We start from the raw sequence: 17,884 nt of genomic DNA, 5'->3' as shown, positions 1-17,884 counted from the left end.
GTGTTTGAATCTTAGGAATATCTGCTTGAGCTTTGAATGCTTTTGAGGAGTTTGGAATGAATGCTTGAATACTTGTTTCTCAGAATTAATTCTCTCTTTCTTCAAATCTTCAAGAGTGCCTTAAATATTCGCTTGCTAGTGCTGTAGCCGTTGTGAGACAAGATCCAACCGTTGTTCTAGCCGTTGTGGCATAAATTTGACTTCAATAAATTTGACTGATGACATGGCATTGAACGGTCAGAGACTTGGTGCTTGAGTAAGAGTATGTTTCCCTCACATAACTGTTTTGCAATTTCTGAAGCTTTTTCCTTTTTGAAGTGGTGGAACGTTTAATCATATAACATTTTCTTGAGTTTCTCCTGAAATTAAAAATGTTATAGTGAGTTTAATTTCCAGCGAAACTTCTTCTATAAAATTATTATAATCAAAATAAGATTTTAAAAATGTTATGATGCGTTTGAACTTAACAAGTATCAATGTAACTTTATACAAATTTTGTTTTAAAATGTTCCCCCTCACCTCTACTTCTCTTTCTATCTCCTATCTCCCCTCTATTTCTTCCTCATTAGGTTCAAGTTGTGTCTAGCACAGTGATTGCATGAAATATATGGTTAGTCAATGGAAATGGAAGGAAAAGTATCATGATGGTTGGTAAGGAGGAAAAAAAAAGGAAATTTAAAACATATTCAATCATTATTAAAATTGAAGAGTATTTTATATTTATTATCATACGCAATGAAAAAAATTAATTTCTTAACCTGAAAAATATGTTCTTTTTCGTTTTTATTAATCTCCTTTCAAAAACATTAATGGAATTGAAAAATATGCACAATCCTTTCATTACTAAATTTTTTTTTACAGATGAAAGCCATTTTCTTTAGATTTTATTTTGTCATTTGCATATATCTCCGTGAATAAATAATTTTACAGATAAAAACCATTTTCTCAAACGTCACAACATACTCAGTTAGCTCCATTGACAATGAAACTAAGCGTCCAACCAAATCTAGTTTTTGCCGAACTTGTCTAAGAGGAAACTTTGTTCTAACAATCACCTAATAGGATTGGAAATAAGGGCGCAATCGTCCCGCAACAAGCAACGCGGTCGCCGCCTTCTCAATCTTTTGGTATCTCAGCTCTACTCTCTGTAAAGCTCTGCTAACAAAATAAATAATGTTCTGATGTCCGCCACATTCTTGCACCAACATTGAACTTACAACTCCATTTGTAACCACCAAGTAAAGTATTAAAGGCGTACCTGACCCTGACTTTAACAAAACAAGTGGAGTTTAAAAATAAACATTTGAGGCGCGCAAAGGTCTTTTCACATTCATTAGTCCACTCAAAGTTGGAGCCCTTCTAAGACACTTGAAGAAAGGAGTTGAGCGCTCGCAAGAGTTAGTAAAAAAAAAAAACGGGACAAAGCTTCTATTCTTCCTGCCAGCTTTTGTACCTCCTTGACACTTTTAGGACTTTCCGTTTCTCTTTTGACTTTGCACTTGTCTTGATTCACCTCTATCCCTCGCTTGGATATCATGAACCCTAGAAACTTCCCACTATGAATGCCAAATGTACACTTGTCAGGATTCATTCTAATATTATGTTTTCTGAGCTCGTCAAACGCCTAATGTGCGCCATTCGTCAGGGTTTTCTTCACCATGTACTCTACATAACCTCCCTTTTACGACCCATTTGCTTGGCGAAAACCCTGCCTATTAGGCTCTGGTAGGTTGCTCCTGCATTTTTAAGTCCAAATGACATTGTCCTGTAGTAATAGTTGGCCATCTCACCATAGAAGGAGGTATTTTCCTCATTATCCGGGTGCATCTACATCTAGTTATATCCTAAATACGCGTCCATTAAGCTCACTATGTCGGGGCTTGATGCTCCATCAACAAATTTGTTGATGTTTGGCAACCGATATGAGTCTTTTGGACAAGTCCTGTTCAAATCCGTGTAACCATTACACATTATCCAATTCCTATTTCCCATTTTCACTATCATAACATTAGCCAGCCAAGTAGGGTATTTAATCTCCCGAACAAAACCAACCTCCATCAGCTTGTTGGTCTCCTGGCGAATTTCGTTCATCTTCTCTTCACCCATTGTCCTCTTCTTCTGCACTACTGCCATGGCATCAAGAGATATTGCAAGCTGATGACAAATGAAGTTCGGTTCAATTATCAGTACATCCTTAATACTCCACGTGAAAAGGTCCAAGTTTTCACTGAGTTACTTCGCCAAACGATCCTCCTAATCCTTGCTTAAGTTTCTTCCCACCTTCAACACGCAATCCGCCACTGTCAGATCATTAGTTACTTCTTCCGGTTGGGATCGATCTTCCGGTAAATCGTCCCTAGGATCCAAAAAGGGGTCATCCATGAATTCAATTTCGAACAATCGATGACCTTCATTTGCTCCTTTAGCGGAAAAAATAATGGACAGCTCGAGACTCTTAGCGTAATTTTCCCTGGGATCCAAAAAGGGGTCATCCATGGAATCAATTTCGAACAATCGATCGCGCTCCTTTGCTCCTTTAGCGGAAAAAATAATGGATAGCTCGAGACTCTTAGCATAATATTGCTCAGCCACCTATTAGTCCACCTTCACAACCCCCACCTTCCCGTTGCTCAACGGGTACTTGACTGTGAGGTGTGCTGTGGAAATGCACGTCGCAATCTTGTTCAGCGTTCGCCGTCCAATGACAACATTGTAAAATGAGATGCAAGAAATCATTAAATACTTGAACTGCACTTGCTTAACATTCTCTTTTCTCCCGAAAATAGTCTCCAACTCCAACCAGCCTCTTGTCGTGACTTTCTCTCCGGCGAATCCCACCAAGCTCATAATAGAAGGATTTAGATCCACCGGATCTAAATTTAGATTTTCAAATGTATCCCCATATTTGACATCCACCGAGATGCCCTCATAAAGTAGAACTCACTCATGGGGGCACACCCCCTCAACAACACTACAATCGACTCGTCCTCATGGGGGCACACCCCCTCAAAATCTTTCGGTGGGAAAGTTATGTTTGGATGGTCAAAACCATACTGCCTTGTGTGAACAGAGTTGACCATGCGTGAATACCTCTTTCTCGTCGAACTTGTCTCGCCGCCACCACTAAAACTGCCAGAGATGCTACATATGTTTCCCACTTTTGGATCACCCAGAACTGGATCCTCCTCCTATAACATCTTGATCTGACGACTGGCCTCACGTTAACAACACGAGTCTTTTCAGCGCATTTTGTCATCACTCGTGCACTTCCTGGGAAAGCTTCCCAGGAAGTCACCCATCCCAATATTGCTCCAAGGTAAGCACACTTAACCTTGGAGTTTTTATGAGTTGGGCTCCCGAAAAGAAGATGCATCTTGTTGTTATTAGTGGTATCAATCAAATATTTTATAACATCCTCAATTGTATAGTCTCATACCTATACATTATGGAATACCTCTTGTTCGGGTGCGAGATCAATTCATTCATGTGTCCCTCCGCCTAGAAGTCTGCTCGGAGTTGTTCCTTGTCCGTGTCTCACTGCACCAACGATCACTCCCCGTCCTCGTAGACCCAGGGTGTCACAAGCCCACCAACTTTCGCTCGATTCATCCCTGAACCACACCGTACTAGGGGAGGTCGGCTCTGATACCATTTGTAACATCCCGATCTGATGACTAGCCTCAGGTTAACAACACGAGTCCTTTCAGTGCATTTTGTATTCACTTACGCACTTCCAGGGAAAACTTGTCAGGAGGTCACCCATCCCAATATTGCTCCAAGGAAAGCACACTTAACCTTGGAGTTTTTGTGAGTTGGGCTCCCGAAAACAAGATGCATCTTCTTTTCGAGAGCCCAACTCATAAAAACTCCATGGTTAAGTGTGCAATATTGGGATGGGTGACCTCCTGGAAAGTTTTTTCCGGGAAGCGCGTAAGTGAGGACAATGTTAAGTTCAAAACGGTGAATGCATCGTCTATCTTATTTTGAATGATAACAATTTTCAAGAGCGAAACATTCAAGAGTGCAAATGAACTGACTAAAGATGACAAGAAGATATCTCACCCGCAAGTCAATGTTCAATCCAGTCAAAGCGCAAGGAAGGACAAAGCAGCAAAGGCATACGACGCAGAAAGGAAGTCATATCCACAGATGGTCTAAGCATCAACAAAGAAGAGATTGGTCAAAGCTCAAAGTTGCAAGGCAAACTGAAAAATCATAAGAATAAATCCTAACAGCTTAGCCAAAAGGATCAGAAGAAAAGATCAAAGCTTCAACGCGCATCATGAAGAAGGAGAAGGATGGTCAGAGCTGCAACGTAACAACACGGCTAGCAAAGGAAAGCTATATCCACTAGATCGTCTAACTGAAGAAAGCAAGCAAGATGAAGAAGAGGAAGAGATCAAGATACACGAAGTGTCAAATCATATAGATTATCTTCACAAGGAAAACCACACAGTCAAATCCTCTATCCAACCTTCTACAATCCCTCTTGTGAGAAGAGAACCCTTTAGAACCAGACGATCTTGAAAAAGATCACAAGAGAAGTCCTTATAAACTTGTTAAGATGAGTCCTTATAAACTCACTGGGATGAGTCCTTATAAACTCACTGGGAGGAGTCCTTATAAACTTGTTAAGATGAGTCCTTAAGTCAAGTACTGAATGTAGCCTCATTGTTTGTGGGTGAACCAGAATATATCGTTGTGTGCTTACTGTCTATTTCTTTACCGCTTTAATATCTGCTGCATCAAACGATTGCGAAAACTCTTTCTAAACTTGCATTCGTTTGAAAACTCAAGTTTTAAAGGGAAGACAATTCAAACCCCCTTTCTTGTGTTACTTTTCTCGATATCAATGAGGTCATTACCTAGTCGACAAGAGTGCGGGATGTTACACATTTCATCCTTCAACACCCTTCATTTCCTTTAGCTCACCATGTGACCTACCTATTCCCCTTGATCAGATGAAATGATGATTTATCATTTATCTAAGAATGCAGATAGAGACGCGTTGTACTCATAAGAGGAAATAAACTTTAATTGAATAACTAAATTCATACATTTCTATATGTTTATAAAAGTATAACTTTATCCAAATAAAAAAAAATTAGACCAAACCTAATCAAATAAAATAACAACTTATCACAATAAACTTAAAACTTATCTCCGTCAAAAAAACTTAAAACCTATCCAAATAAAATAAAAACTTATTTAGTCCATTTGAACGCCTATTTTCAATTGGCCCATTCTGTTTCGCATCACCAACATTCTTCTTCATCTTCATCATTGTCTTAAGATTTCCAAGGAAAAACTGTGGTGGAAAGGAGAAGTTGATCGAGCAGCGGAGAAGAAATAATGTAAAATTTCTAGTTCCGCCACTAACAGAAATGATGAATGGATAATCTCAACATATGAAAGGAGAAGTTGATCGAGCAGCGGAGAAGAAATAATGTAAAATTTCTAGTTCCGCCACTAACAGAAATGATGAATGGATAATCTCAACATATCGTTGCCTTAATTAAAAATTTTTGTATAATGAAGTATTCTGCATTCAAAAAAAAAATGAAGTATTCTGAGATGTGACATCAAATTGCAACTCTGGTTTAAATCACTCAATAGCAATATCCAGTAGTTGTTTATGTCTTGCTTTCCATGGCCTCTTCGCTCTCTGCTTCTCGCGAGTGTCCTTTGTCTGACGCCATGTATTGGTTCCCCTTTTGATGATAATGGTAATGGAAGAATGGCGCTCTTAACCGTGTTAGATTATTTAGATTGGAATATTGGATATTAATTGACATGGATTAATTGTCTACATGTTTTTGATGATATAGAATAAAGATGCTACATATGTTGCCTACCGGATCACCCAGAACTGGATCTTCTCCCGCACTGGCGCCATCGCCTTCTCTGCAGCTGGGTCTGCCACGAACTCAAGGAGATGCTCTAAACTTTATTTTATAACTAAATTCAATTCAAAGTTACATTCCAATAAGTTTTTTTACATTCAAAAGATAAATTACGCCTTCTAGTAATCGATCCCTAAACTTTCACACTCCAACTCATATGTTCTCAGCTCTTACCAATTAGTTATCATTTAAAACACATTCCAATAAGTTTATAAAAGTGTTATTTATCCAAATAAAATATAAATTAGACCAAACCTAATAAAATAAAATAACAACTTATCAAAATAAACTCAAAACTTATCAAAATGAACTTAAAACTTATTTAGTTCATTTAAACGCCTATTTTCAATTGGCCTATTCTAACATTCTTCTTCATCTTCATCATTGTCTTAAGATTTCCTTGCGAGCATCACAGATTTCCTTGCGAGCATCACAGGTGTTGCGCTTCACCTTCGCATGAAGGAAATAAGAGTAGCAGGGAGAATCCAGGAAAAACTGCGGAGAAGAAATAATGTACAATCTTGTCCCTAAGCCCATTTGGCTAGAAGAGACATGCAACCAGCTCCTAGCAAAAGAGATAGATTGGATCCTAATCGAAGCCGACCACTGTTTTGCATTCTCGGATTCATGAAATCAGCAGCAAGAAGATCCACAAGTGCCATATAAATTAAGATCCCAGCTGAAGCTGCATTGAAGATTCCTTCAACAATAAGGGCTGTTGGACTGCTTTCATCATAAACATTAGTGATCCCTATGCCAATTCCAATCCCTACCGGAGTAGTTAAAGCGAAGAATAATCCCATGATTGTAACAGAGAGCCTTTTGAATTTTGCCTGCAATAATCACATTTTCCAAAAGTCACAAAACAAGAAACATTGATCTCTTCTAGTTTACACTCAATTTGCACATAGGTTGAAAAGTTACCACATAACTCATAGGAACAGTTAGTTAACTTGTGTAAACTGTGAATTTTATATGATTTCTAATCAACATATTAAAATAGGTTCAATTGATTGGTACAGAAAGATTCAAACCTCTAGTGGTGACCAACAATGTAAAAAGTCAAAATTTGTGATCTAAATTAAATATTTGTATGGATACAGAAACATTCAAATCTGTAGTGGTGACTAACAATGTACGAAAGTCAACATTTGTTCTAATGAATTTATAAAATAATGATACATACGGGTTTCTTTAAAGTCAAAAAACAACTGAATGTTGTAGAAAACTTGCCCTCAATTTGTCAAACATTTCAGTAATTCAATTTCATACCTTACGTGATTAGAGCAGAGAAATACAAATACAAATACAAATTCCAAGTCCATGTGCCTGAGAAGTGAGAAATAGATATACATTTCATATGCATATTAACATTTACCTGTGTTATACAACTTCCAAGTCCCATGCCTTCAAAGAATTGATGAAAAGTCAACGCAGCTACGAGGGGTCTTATTGTTTTGGGACTCTCTGACGCTCCCAAAGAAATTCCTATGATTACAGAATGAACAACAATCCCCAATTCCAAGACCTATATAATGAAATTAAAACCATAAATCACCAAATTAATCAAAAACAAGTTCAAATTTTGTGAATCAAAATATATGAAGCTCCAATTAGATAAATTATATTTTAATTCATATAATTAATTAGAAATTTTTATAAATATATTACCTGTGATATGACCCTATGACGAAGAAGTTCTGAGGAGTCATCAATAGAAGCATGTCCATGTGCATGTCCATGGGTAGCATGGGTGTGAACGTGGACATGCCCTTCGTGTCCCGCTTCCTTTTCCGGGTCCGTAGCCTCAACTTGACCTCTCTTAAAATGTTGTTTCTGGAAATATGCAGTGGCATAAGTTTCAAGCATGAGGGTTCCCATGGCCGTGCACATAGCCACAAATCCAGTGAAGGGAAAATCTCCCCACGGATGCTCGTTTAGACACGGCGAGGTGAGGTTCTCAAAGGCGTCAGGAAGCACGTGAATGAATCCAGTAGAAAGTATAACGCCGGCCGCGAAAGCCTTAATGATAAAGAAGATGTCTTTCTCCGGGCTCAAAGCCGGTATAATTTTGCCAAGAAGTGGAATACAAACACCAATTGCACTTGCAAATAGGATTGACACTAAAGCTGCTATTTTGTATCTAAGAGCTTTGGTTTTGTCCCTATCTTCATCTTCTTGGTCACATGTGCATTCTGCGACAATTAAAGTTGGGAGCACAAGTAAGACGAGCAAAGAAAAAATGAAAAGTTGGTTCTTTCTCTTAATCCCCTCCATGATGAAAAGTGAGAATTAAGGAGAAAGGAGCCACAGGAAGAACTGAATAAACTAGAATATCTAACGATTCAAGAACTGCGTCTATAAATATAAAAGGCTACGAATGTAACATCAATGTGTAAAATGTCGACACTGTGGGATAGTAGGCCCAATGAAAGATCAATTTTTAAGAAATTAAACATAAATTGACTTAGAAGTCAACGTAGGGATGGAACATATTTAGCTCATAGTGTCGACACTTTTACAGGTGAGCTAATTAATTTATTAGTGTTTTCAAATGTTATCTTTTTTCTATTTTTAAATAATTAGAGTCAATCTGCTGGAAGAAATAATGACAATGACCTGCGAATAAATAATTTTTTTTGAAATTCTGCAAATAAATAAGTAAAGGAATGTGAATCGGTTGACTTCATTCAAATTATTTTATCTGAGGTTTCAAAAAATATTGTTTTTACTTTTTATCTGATTTCGAAGTTTTCAAATTTAAGTTGATTTTTTATTTTTAATGTTATCTCATCGTATAACTTTATAATTGCATATAAAAATAATCACATTGTTAATTATAAAATAAATAAAATACAATTGAATTTCATACACACTTATATAAATTGTAGCATATAAAAGAATCACTCTTTTTATGACATATGTCATTTTCTCACAAGAGTGAAATTAATATATATTCTAATTTTTTAATTTTAACTAGTATTATACCCGTGTGATGCACAACGTATGCGACCTCTGTGGAACCGATCAGTGCTAGCCCAACACTAGACAAAGTTCTTTAGCACCCTCGATGTGCGTTTTTGGCTTCTTTAGAACTTGCAGGTTTGTACGCTGGTTTTTGCGGGTAGGAGTGGACCCCCATATTTTCAGGCCTTTGCTGTGGTCGATTGGAAACTTTGCGCTCAGACAATGTTTAACAAAGTAGAATTTGGTTTGCAGTAGATTCTCACCACATCCATGAGAGGAAAACTAGGCTATATCTAGTGTAGGAGTGCACATTATTCTTCTCTTCATACAAGGCGTTGTGCATACCGGCGTTTGCACATTAGTTGGTCTCCTCATCCTCCTCCTTTGTCGTGGTTCAAATGTAACACGGATGATTAATGAGAGGGCCTTCAAATGCTATGACATGTGGAGATGTGTGTCGTGATTTAGATGGCCGATGGGTGTTTGCTCTTTTACATGAATATTGGATCTTCTAATATGCTTTGGGTGGAGTTATAGGCAATCTTCATTGTTCCGAGTTATGCTTGGGACCGTCGGCTGTCCAAAATCTTCGTCAAAAGTTATTCACTCGTTAAGGTCAATTTGATTAATGAAGATTGTTATATCATTCATCCATATGGTTTAATGGTGTGGCAGATTAAAGGTTTGATGCAGAATGATTGAGAGATTCTTTGTGCCCATGTTCATCGTGAGGCTAATCAAGTTGTTGATTGTCTAGCCAATATGGCTCATTAGTTTGCCTTGGAGCTTCATGTGTTCAAGGTTCCTCCTCCAGTCCTCCTAGATGCTCGACGTTCTTGTTATTTGATTGTTCGGGAGTTTCTTTCCCATGTTGTGTCCGAGTGTAGTTGTGTTTCTTGGGTTTACACTTTGTTTGGCTGAGAAGAGCGAGATAGAGAAGAGAAACTAGAGAAAAGATAAAGAGGTGAGAAATAGAGTAGATTTATAGGTTGTTTGGTATGATAAAAAGAGAACAGACATAAAGAAAAGAGAAATATGTGTGGTTACACTCTTTTAGTTCTAGGGTTTGATCTTATATCTTGTGTTTTCTCTATGAATATGTGTGGCTACACTCATTTATTGCTAGGGATTGATCTAGTTTTCCTTCAAACTATCTGTTGAATCATTCTCAACTACGATTATGGATTCTATTTTAGTTCATGAATTTCTCCTTTGCTTATGATATTTTCTAATTTCACATAGAATCTGTTATGTCCGGGTATGTATTTATCATATCATGGATGATTCATTCCAAGTTTAGTATACCTTATGTATATACATATACGCACTAGGGGACACACTCCATGTACAGACTTTCTTCTAACTCTAATCCTTATTTCTCAATCTTTGCTGACTTGAGAGTTAAGGTTCCTAGTCAATGGAATATAATACGACGAGGTCGTTTCAGGGAGGAGCGGTACAACGAAGTGTCCCTTTACAATAGTCATTCTTTCGTACTCCGCTTAGATAATCTACTACCGAACAATACTAAGTCAATGAATTAACTTCTTTTGCTAAGCACTTTAAAAGTTTTTTTTTCAAATAAGTATTAAGATAGTCAAATAATCTTTAAGCAAGTTGAAAAAAAATAACCGACTATGAGCACTATTAAGAGTTATTTTTAACTTTAAATCTAAGACTTTTTAAAAAAAATAGTACTACATTTATTCCCAATTAGCTTTTCACATGCTTTTGTTTTATAGAAATTCAATATAGCTAATTTTCTTTCATTTATACCTTCAATAAATATTATATCTGTACATATCACCACATATTTTCATCTATTACAATTCTCAATAATTATTTAATCAATTATTATCATTCTTATCTTTAATAAACATGTGTAGCAGCCATAAATATTTGTATTTGCGACAATAAAATTGACCGGTATAAAATTTACTGGCAATAAGATGGCTCATCAAGTGTCGACAAAAGTTTTTCCGCAATTATACTGAGCGTAGGTATACTTCCCTGAATGGCCGCATAAAATAATCATCTATTAATGGCCTTCGTGCTGGACTTTTTTTACTTCGAAAAATATGTCACTTAACGACCGGTATGTAGTCTAATTAAGGGGACATGTAACCTCACATATTTACTATGGTGGTTTTTTGGGATCTCTTGCACTTATCAAATTTACCAAGGTTTTTTTTTTCGCGGCGGTTAAAAACACCCGTTATTTGTGAATTGCAAAACTGCAAGAAATAATAATTTCAATCTGGGAGTGAGAGACTGCCAATAATCCCTCTCCTAATTGCAATCAAATATACCACATTTATCAATAGGATCTATGACTCTATGGCCATGTCCACACACTGTAAGCAGAAGTTCTCCTCTCCTGCATAAAGTAATCGCTTAGTAAAAAATATCAAATTTTCACCGTACCTCATCATTATCAAGTGAGCTGAACTCGAGACTTGAGGGCGTGGCAAGACTTATCTGCAACAAAGCAGCGTGTGGTGTATGCTAGCTTCAGGTCAATTAAGGCCAAGACTTTTTTGCAATAAAATTGAGTGATGGGGCAAGACTTGTCTGTATAACTGAACATTTTGTGACTGATATGCACTGCTCAATTTGTATGCAATGAAATAAATATGTGGCATTCATTAACTTCAAGTCAACTTAACTTGAGTCTTGAGCATGGGCCAAGACTAAAATAGAGACAAAGCAATGTCCTTTACCTGTATACTCTGTTCTATATGTTCCGATCCTACCCCTCTTCAATGAACAAAGATCATCATTTATTTGGTAGATACCAAAGGACAGCAAGATAGGATCAAATTAACGTTGAAAAAGAAGAAACTAAAAAAGGTTTTTTCCTTGTTTTTCTGCTTTGAACTAAATCCTTATAATTCAATCATAGCAAAGCTCAAGAATTGTATGAATATGAGTTTTACTAGTTAAATATTAATTCGAGCAGATGAAAAGATATGAAAAACGACAGATACAAACTCGAGTACAAAATAATGTCTTGCTTTCAACAATAAAGACATCAAAATCAACACCTTAAAAATAGAAATAGGGAAACCAAAAACCAGAAAGAAAAAAAAACACACTATCCCAAATAATAGAGGAGGTAAAAATCAAAACGAAACATATCAAATAATGATGTCAGTGACACGAGAATAACATACTCCAATTTCAACCAAAATGGTGTATAAATAATGCATCACACTATCACAAATCTGTCACGTTTCCATTAAAAATTAAACCGGCCTATAAAGAAGGCCCAAACTCCATTCAAGAACCCAACCTAGGGGGGAAAGATCGGGCTATTAATAGATCAAAAGGGAAACGAATGGGCTACGGCCTACAAAGTAGCTTTTGTTTATTTTTTCTCTTAAAAGTTAGTGTGAACCCCCGAACAAATTATTGAATCACAAGTGACACTGTGATAGTTTCTCCTTAATCTTTTCATCCACAAATCACTATTTCTTCCTCTCTTGAATCCATGCAGGCTGCAAGCCACTGTCCAACGAGTAGGGATGACAACGGGTTTGGTCGAACTCGAGTTTCGGATTTACCCAAACTCGTTGTAGCCTCCAAATCTACTTCCTAACCTAACTTGATGCATAAGACGTTTTTGCAAAACGAAAAGCAACTTATATTATTTTATTGTGAAAAAACTGTTCTATATATATCTTTTTGCAAGAAAATCGGGTATCAGGTTGTTCAAATATATCCAAATTATTAACAAATCAAGTTGTTAACATGATATATATGTAAGAGTTTTTTTTGTATTTTCATATATATTATTCGGGTTCGAGTGCGGGTTTCACCAATATCAAACTTAAACTCAATCATATCGGGTTTTACCCATAAAATTGGGTCGGGTTTTACCTATCAACGAAAAAGGTAAGATGAAATATTCGCAAAATTAGAATATGACAAGGATAAGCGTAGAGATGCTTTTATATTGGGATCCTGGGCAGTTCTCAACCTTGGTTTCTCTGTTTTGAACTAAAGCAAGGAAACAACTATTACTTGGATTTTCTTGACTTGGAACTTGTAGGGCTAGGATTGCTGATGCAGTGATTTTGAACTTCAAAAGTTAGGATTTTAGACTTTAGTTTTATTTCTACTCTTATCGTTGTGTATGAGCACGTCTCACACGACCCATGAGTCCAAACCAAACCAATATAAGTGTTTGGATCAAGTGATTTTTTTAGTTAATTATTTGGACTAGGTTAGGTTTACCGGACTTGCAAGTTTGGTCAAATCAGCTTACATTTCTATTTTAAATAGTGTAATATCTTCCTAAAGTCTGAATGTCAAATAGATTGTAGGCCTAGATTGTATGAATCTTGTTTATTGACAAAAAAAAATCTCATTTTGAAAAATGGATGGAAAAAAAAAAAGAAAAATTGAAAACCTAAATAAATCTCAATGTGCGCTTTTGATAATTTTTTACAATTCATAAAAATATGTAGAACTAAGTTTAATAGATCAACCACTTACAAATAATACTGACAACACAACTAGTCATAATTTCAATCAAGATTCTTGTGAAAAAAAAAAATTACTTTAAAATTTTCGTCTTAAACAAATAAAAATGTCTATACACACCCATAAATGTCTTGTAATTTGTATTCTAGAGTTAGAGCTCTGTTTGGCCATTCTATCCTACACACCACCACTACTCAAATTTGTCAGAAGAGGGTTGTGTTCTCTATGGTATCTGAACCTGTAAGATATGCCGATTAATGAACCATGTAGATATGAAGGTTGTGTGGACCATTTTGATATTTAATTACAGCCCAAAATGACAAAATACTTGTAACTACCATCAAGTGCAGGTATTGATTGTAACAAGATTAGTGCCACCAAATTACATTTATACACGGGCTTCATCTCAGAATAAGATGCAACAAATTAAACAGAAAAAGAACGTGGTATAAATTATTGAATGGATAGCAATGTCACCAACAATAAAAATACCAATGCCAAATTCACAAATTCACAAATATTTAAGAATCTCCATCTTTGAGTGATTTTGGCAACATCACATGGGCAATGGGATCTCTCTTCACCTTCCATTTCTTGAACTGTTTTGAAGCAGCTTTCAGTGCCTTAGCCCATCGCTGTATCAAATAGCAAGAACAAGTTATCACCAATATTACCAATAGTTAACATGTACTCAACATTTTACCCTTTCCCCCCTGCCTGAACTAATCTCCTAACACACTCACACTCTTTCACACACTTCTTTGTGATTGGTTTGAATTTCAAAATAGTCAAAGTACTTTCTCCCTTTTATTATTAAAAATTGTACTGACTTTAATAATCCAATCATAATGAGTGTGTGTTCAAAAGAATCTAAACAGTGATAGAGTGAGCTAGTTAAAATTTTGACAAGATGAAACATTTCTCACAAATTGAAATCAGAAAATGAATTTCCCAAAATACCCATATTCATATTTCTCAAATGTTGGTTTCTCACTGTATCAATAATCAATAATTCAGAACATAAAATAAGAACACCAGAAATCAAAGGGATAAATCAATAATAAAAATGCCAGAAAAAGAGGAAAAAAAGACATACCTTGTGGATGATGGGGTTGCATGAGCCCTTAATCCTTGGAGGTGTTGGGGACAAATCAGAAGCAATCTTCTTGTTCTTATTCTTTTTCTTGATGAAATCAATGTTGAGATTGACGGAAGTGGCAGTGAACTTCTTCCGGAGCTTAGAACCCACCTTCTTGACACTGCATTTTGCTCCCAAACCCATGTCATAGGAAAGCTTCTTTGGAGTAATGAGATCGAAATCCATGGGAGTGTAGGGTCTGGGAATCAGAGGGGACCAGATTGTACTCTGAGAGTAGTCAAAGTCATAGGCAGAGTTATCTGGGAACTTGCAGAGAAGCTCGAGTGACATGAATGGGTGCAAATACTCCACAACTTTTGTAGTTTTCAGCACAAGTGCCTGTTCTTCTTCTTCTACTTGCTCTTTCTCTGATGATTCTTTCTGAGATTCCATTGCCAATCAGCAATCACTGTGTGATGATTTGCTTTTTTGCTCTGTCTCTGTTTCTCACTTTTCTCCAACACTTCGAACAAATGCGTTGCTTGGTTGGATTGGGTTTGCCTTGTAAACAAAAATGAGAGAAAGACAAACTACGAAGTGACAGAAAATCAGAAACTAGCCGTTACACCTGCAATGTAATGATAAAACAATATAAGAAAGAGATTGTCCCATTTACTTAAATTTTAATAATTGCATGTTTCGGTGACGGTATGCCGTTAAAAAAATCAAAAGCCAAGTCAAGTTATTTATTTATTTTTAATGAAAAGCCAAGTCAGTTGATAAAAATAAAATTGAAAAACTAAGTGAGCTGATGAAATTGCAATTAGAAAAAACTCATAAGTTAACAACCCAATGACATTAATAGGGAGCATAAGAGAGCCCAACCTGTGAATTTGGATAAGTCTGAGATTTCTTTCAGCCGAAACGTGCCATAGACCAGCATGGAGATGATCCGTTCAAGGATGAGAGTAAAGGCTGTGACTACCCATGACAAGTACGTGGATCTACCGACTGTTACTGGACATTCAAAGAAAGCTATTTTCAGCAAAATTCAGGAGAGGGTATGGAGGAAGATGCAAGGATGGAAGAAGAAGACTCTTTCAAAGGCGGGCAAGGAGATCCTTATAAAATCAGTGGCTCAATCCATACCAAACTATGTCATGAGTTGCATCCAGTGGAATGTGCTCCAAAGTTGAAAGCAATCTCGCGAACTGTTGGTGGGGATAAAGAAAGGATGAGAGGAAAATCCATTGGGCAGCATGGAAGCACTTATGGAAGCTAAAGAATAGAGGGGGTTTGGGATTCAGAGATCTTGAGGACTTTAATAGAGCATTGTTATCAAAGCAAGAATGGAGGCTCCTTAATAATGAAAATTCTTTGCTGTACAAAGTGTGGAAGACCAAATATTTCCCAAGAAAAGGTTTGCTTGATGCTAGTATAGACTACCAACCTAGCTTTGCTTGGAGAAGTATTTGGGGATCCTTAAACTTCATAAGAGATGACATTCGGTGGAGAATAGGGAATGGAAATAGCATCAACATTTAGAAAGATGCTTGAATCACGAGCAACGACAGTGGTTTAGTCCTCTCAAATGTAAATGGTGACATGGAGCTTGATAAAGTTGCAGATCTTATGCTACCAGAAGGAGGGGGCTGGAATGTCCCTTTAATCAATTCCTTGTTCCTTCCTGCAGAAGCTAATGTAATTAAAGCTATTCCTCTAAGCTGGAGAAATGTAAAAGATAAAAGAGTATGGAGGTGGAGGGGGCTTTTTCTCTGTCAAATCAGCATACTTCTAGCTACGATGCATTAAAATTGCAGCAACAACAAGTGGATCAAATGCCATGAATTTCCCTTGGAAAAAGCTTTGGAAAGTAAACTGTCCAAACAAGATCAAGCACTTCATTTTCAGAGCAGCCAACAATATTAGTCATTGCCAGGCAAATCTCGTGAGAAGAGGCATTGAAGTAGTTGAACATTGCTTGATGTGTGGACAAGAGATAGGGGAAACACAAGATCATCTCTTCCTGCAATGTGACTAGGCTAAAGCAGCATGGTTCCATCATCCACTCGGGATTAGAATTGATAAGGTAAATCTAATTTTCACAGAATGGCTAAAAGAATTATGCTTGAACCAATCTGTTGACACTATGGCTCAGATCTTCCAAGGTGTATGAGCAATTTGGAAAGCAAGGAATAGTAAATTGTTCAATGACTCTAGCCCTGATCCAACATCCTCAATGAACATAGCCATGAGCAGCCTACGAGATTGGCGTGAAGCACAAAATTCTCGGACTGTGGAGGAAAATACAGACCCTGAAGTTGCCTGGAAACCACCAGCAACTGGCAAAATCAAAATCAATATTGACGCTGGCTGGACAGGAACAAGCTCAACAAGAATTGGTTTTGTTGCTCGATCCCATAATAGCTCTTTGCTTGTAGCGGGAACACATTTGGAAATTCAGATACTAGACCCTTTGGTAGCGAAAGCCTTAGCCCTTCGCTGGAGTATGTTCCAGGCTTGCGAACTGGGAATGGATAGTGCGATCTTTGAATCTGATTCTCTATCTCTCATAAGAGCAATGAGAGCTGATTCAAACGTCTGGACTATTCAAAACATCATTCAGGACTGTCAAGCCTTAGTAGAGAATTTTAATTCCATAGCCTTCTAAAGCGTAAAGCTAACCTCCCTGCCCATGTACTTGCATCTGTTGCGATCAAGTACCAGAATCAGTTATGGTGGGATGTTCCCCCTACTAAAATAGAGCATCCTCTATTTGTATATGCGGCTTTCTCTTAATGAATGAAGCACTGGATTTCAAAAAACAAAAAGAGCCCAACCCATTTACACAACTGAACCCACTGAAAGTAAAAGTTCACATAAACAGCACACAACAACTAGAAATCTAGAACTTTTAGAAGTCTAGTGACAAAACATAATGTAGTTGTTAAATAAACAACTAATTGACAATTTTGATTTCGTAAACTTTTTTTGTTACAGATTTACTAATTAATATACTTTGTGTTCTAGTTTATGATTAACAAAAGATCTCTACTAATTGGAATGGTTCACACTTGAAGATTTTATCAAAGGACGTGAAAATAAATCTTGCTTTCAGTAATTACTTTATTAAAATTATTCTTAAAAGTGGAAAAAACCTATATAACAATATTTATTTTAAAAAACTATACTCTCAATACCAACATATTATATATATATATATATAGTGTCGGTCAAAATGAGACAAATCATTAAAAAAATTAAACTACAATAGCGTCGTTTAAGAGCATCATCATCCATACAACTCATTAGAGTTGCTAATTTAAATTATATATTATTCATTACAAATTTTTAAGGTGACACATTATTTACATCACTTTAATTAAATAACTCTATTGACGTTTTACTCCAACTCAATAACTCTAAAACCGTACTCAAATAGACCCCACAT

General features: G+C 36.6%; 2 protein-coding genes across 2 annotated transcripts; both read right to left on the bottom strand.

Moving 5' to 3' along the window:
- Positions 1–6,076: 6,076 nt before the first annotated feature.
- LOC130726077 (zinc transporter 8-like) lies at positions 6,077–8,250 on the bottom strand. Its single transcript, XM_057577299.1, has 3 exons — positions 7,575–8,250; positions 7,282–7,431; positions 6,077–6,736 (listed from the first exon to the last, which is right to left on the bottom strand). The coding sequence occupies exons 1-3, from the start codon at positions 8,178–8,180 to the stop codon at positions 6,431–6,433; spliced, it is 1,062 nt and encodes a 353-aa protein (XP_057433282.1). The 5' UTR covers positions 8,181–8,250; the 3' UTR covers positions 6,077–6,430.
- Positions 8,251–13,708: 5,458 nt separating this feature from the next.
- LOC130726813 (uncharacterized) lies at positions 13,709–17,148 on the bottom strand. Its single transcript, XM_057578118.1, has 3 exons — positions 15,319–17,148; positions 14,452–15,061; positions 13,709–13,990 (listed from the first exon to the last, which is right to left on the bottom strand). The coding sequence occupies exons 2-3, from the start codon at positions 14,884–14,886 to the stop codon at positions 13,877–13,879; spliced, it is 549 nt and encodes a 182-aa protein (XP_057434101.1). The 5' UTR covers positions 14,887–15,061; positions 15,319–17,148; the 3' UTR covers positions 13,709–13,876.
- Positions 17,149–17,884: the final 736 nt, after the last annotated feature.

This window comes from Lotus japonicus, chromosome 6 (assembly GCF_012489685.1).
Source record: "Lotus japonicus ecotype B-129 chromosome 6, LjGifu_v1.2".
Lineage (NCBI taxonomy): Eukaryota > Viridiplantae > Streptophyta > Magnoliopsida > Fabales > Fabaceae > Lotus > Lotus japonicus.
Note: the sequence above shows the minus strand (reverse complement) of the source record. Positions and strands in the feature narration are given on the sequence as shown.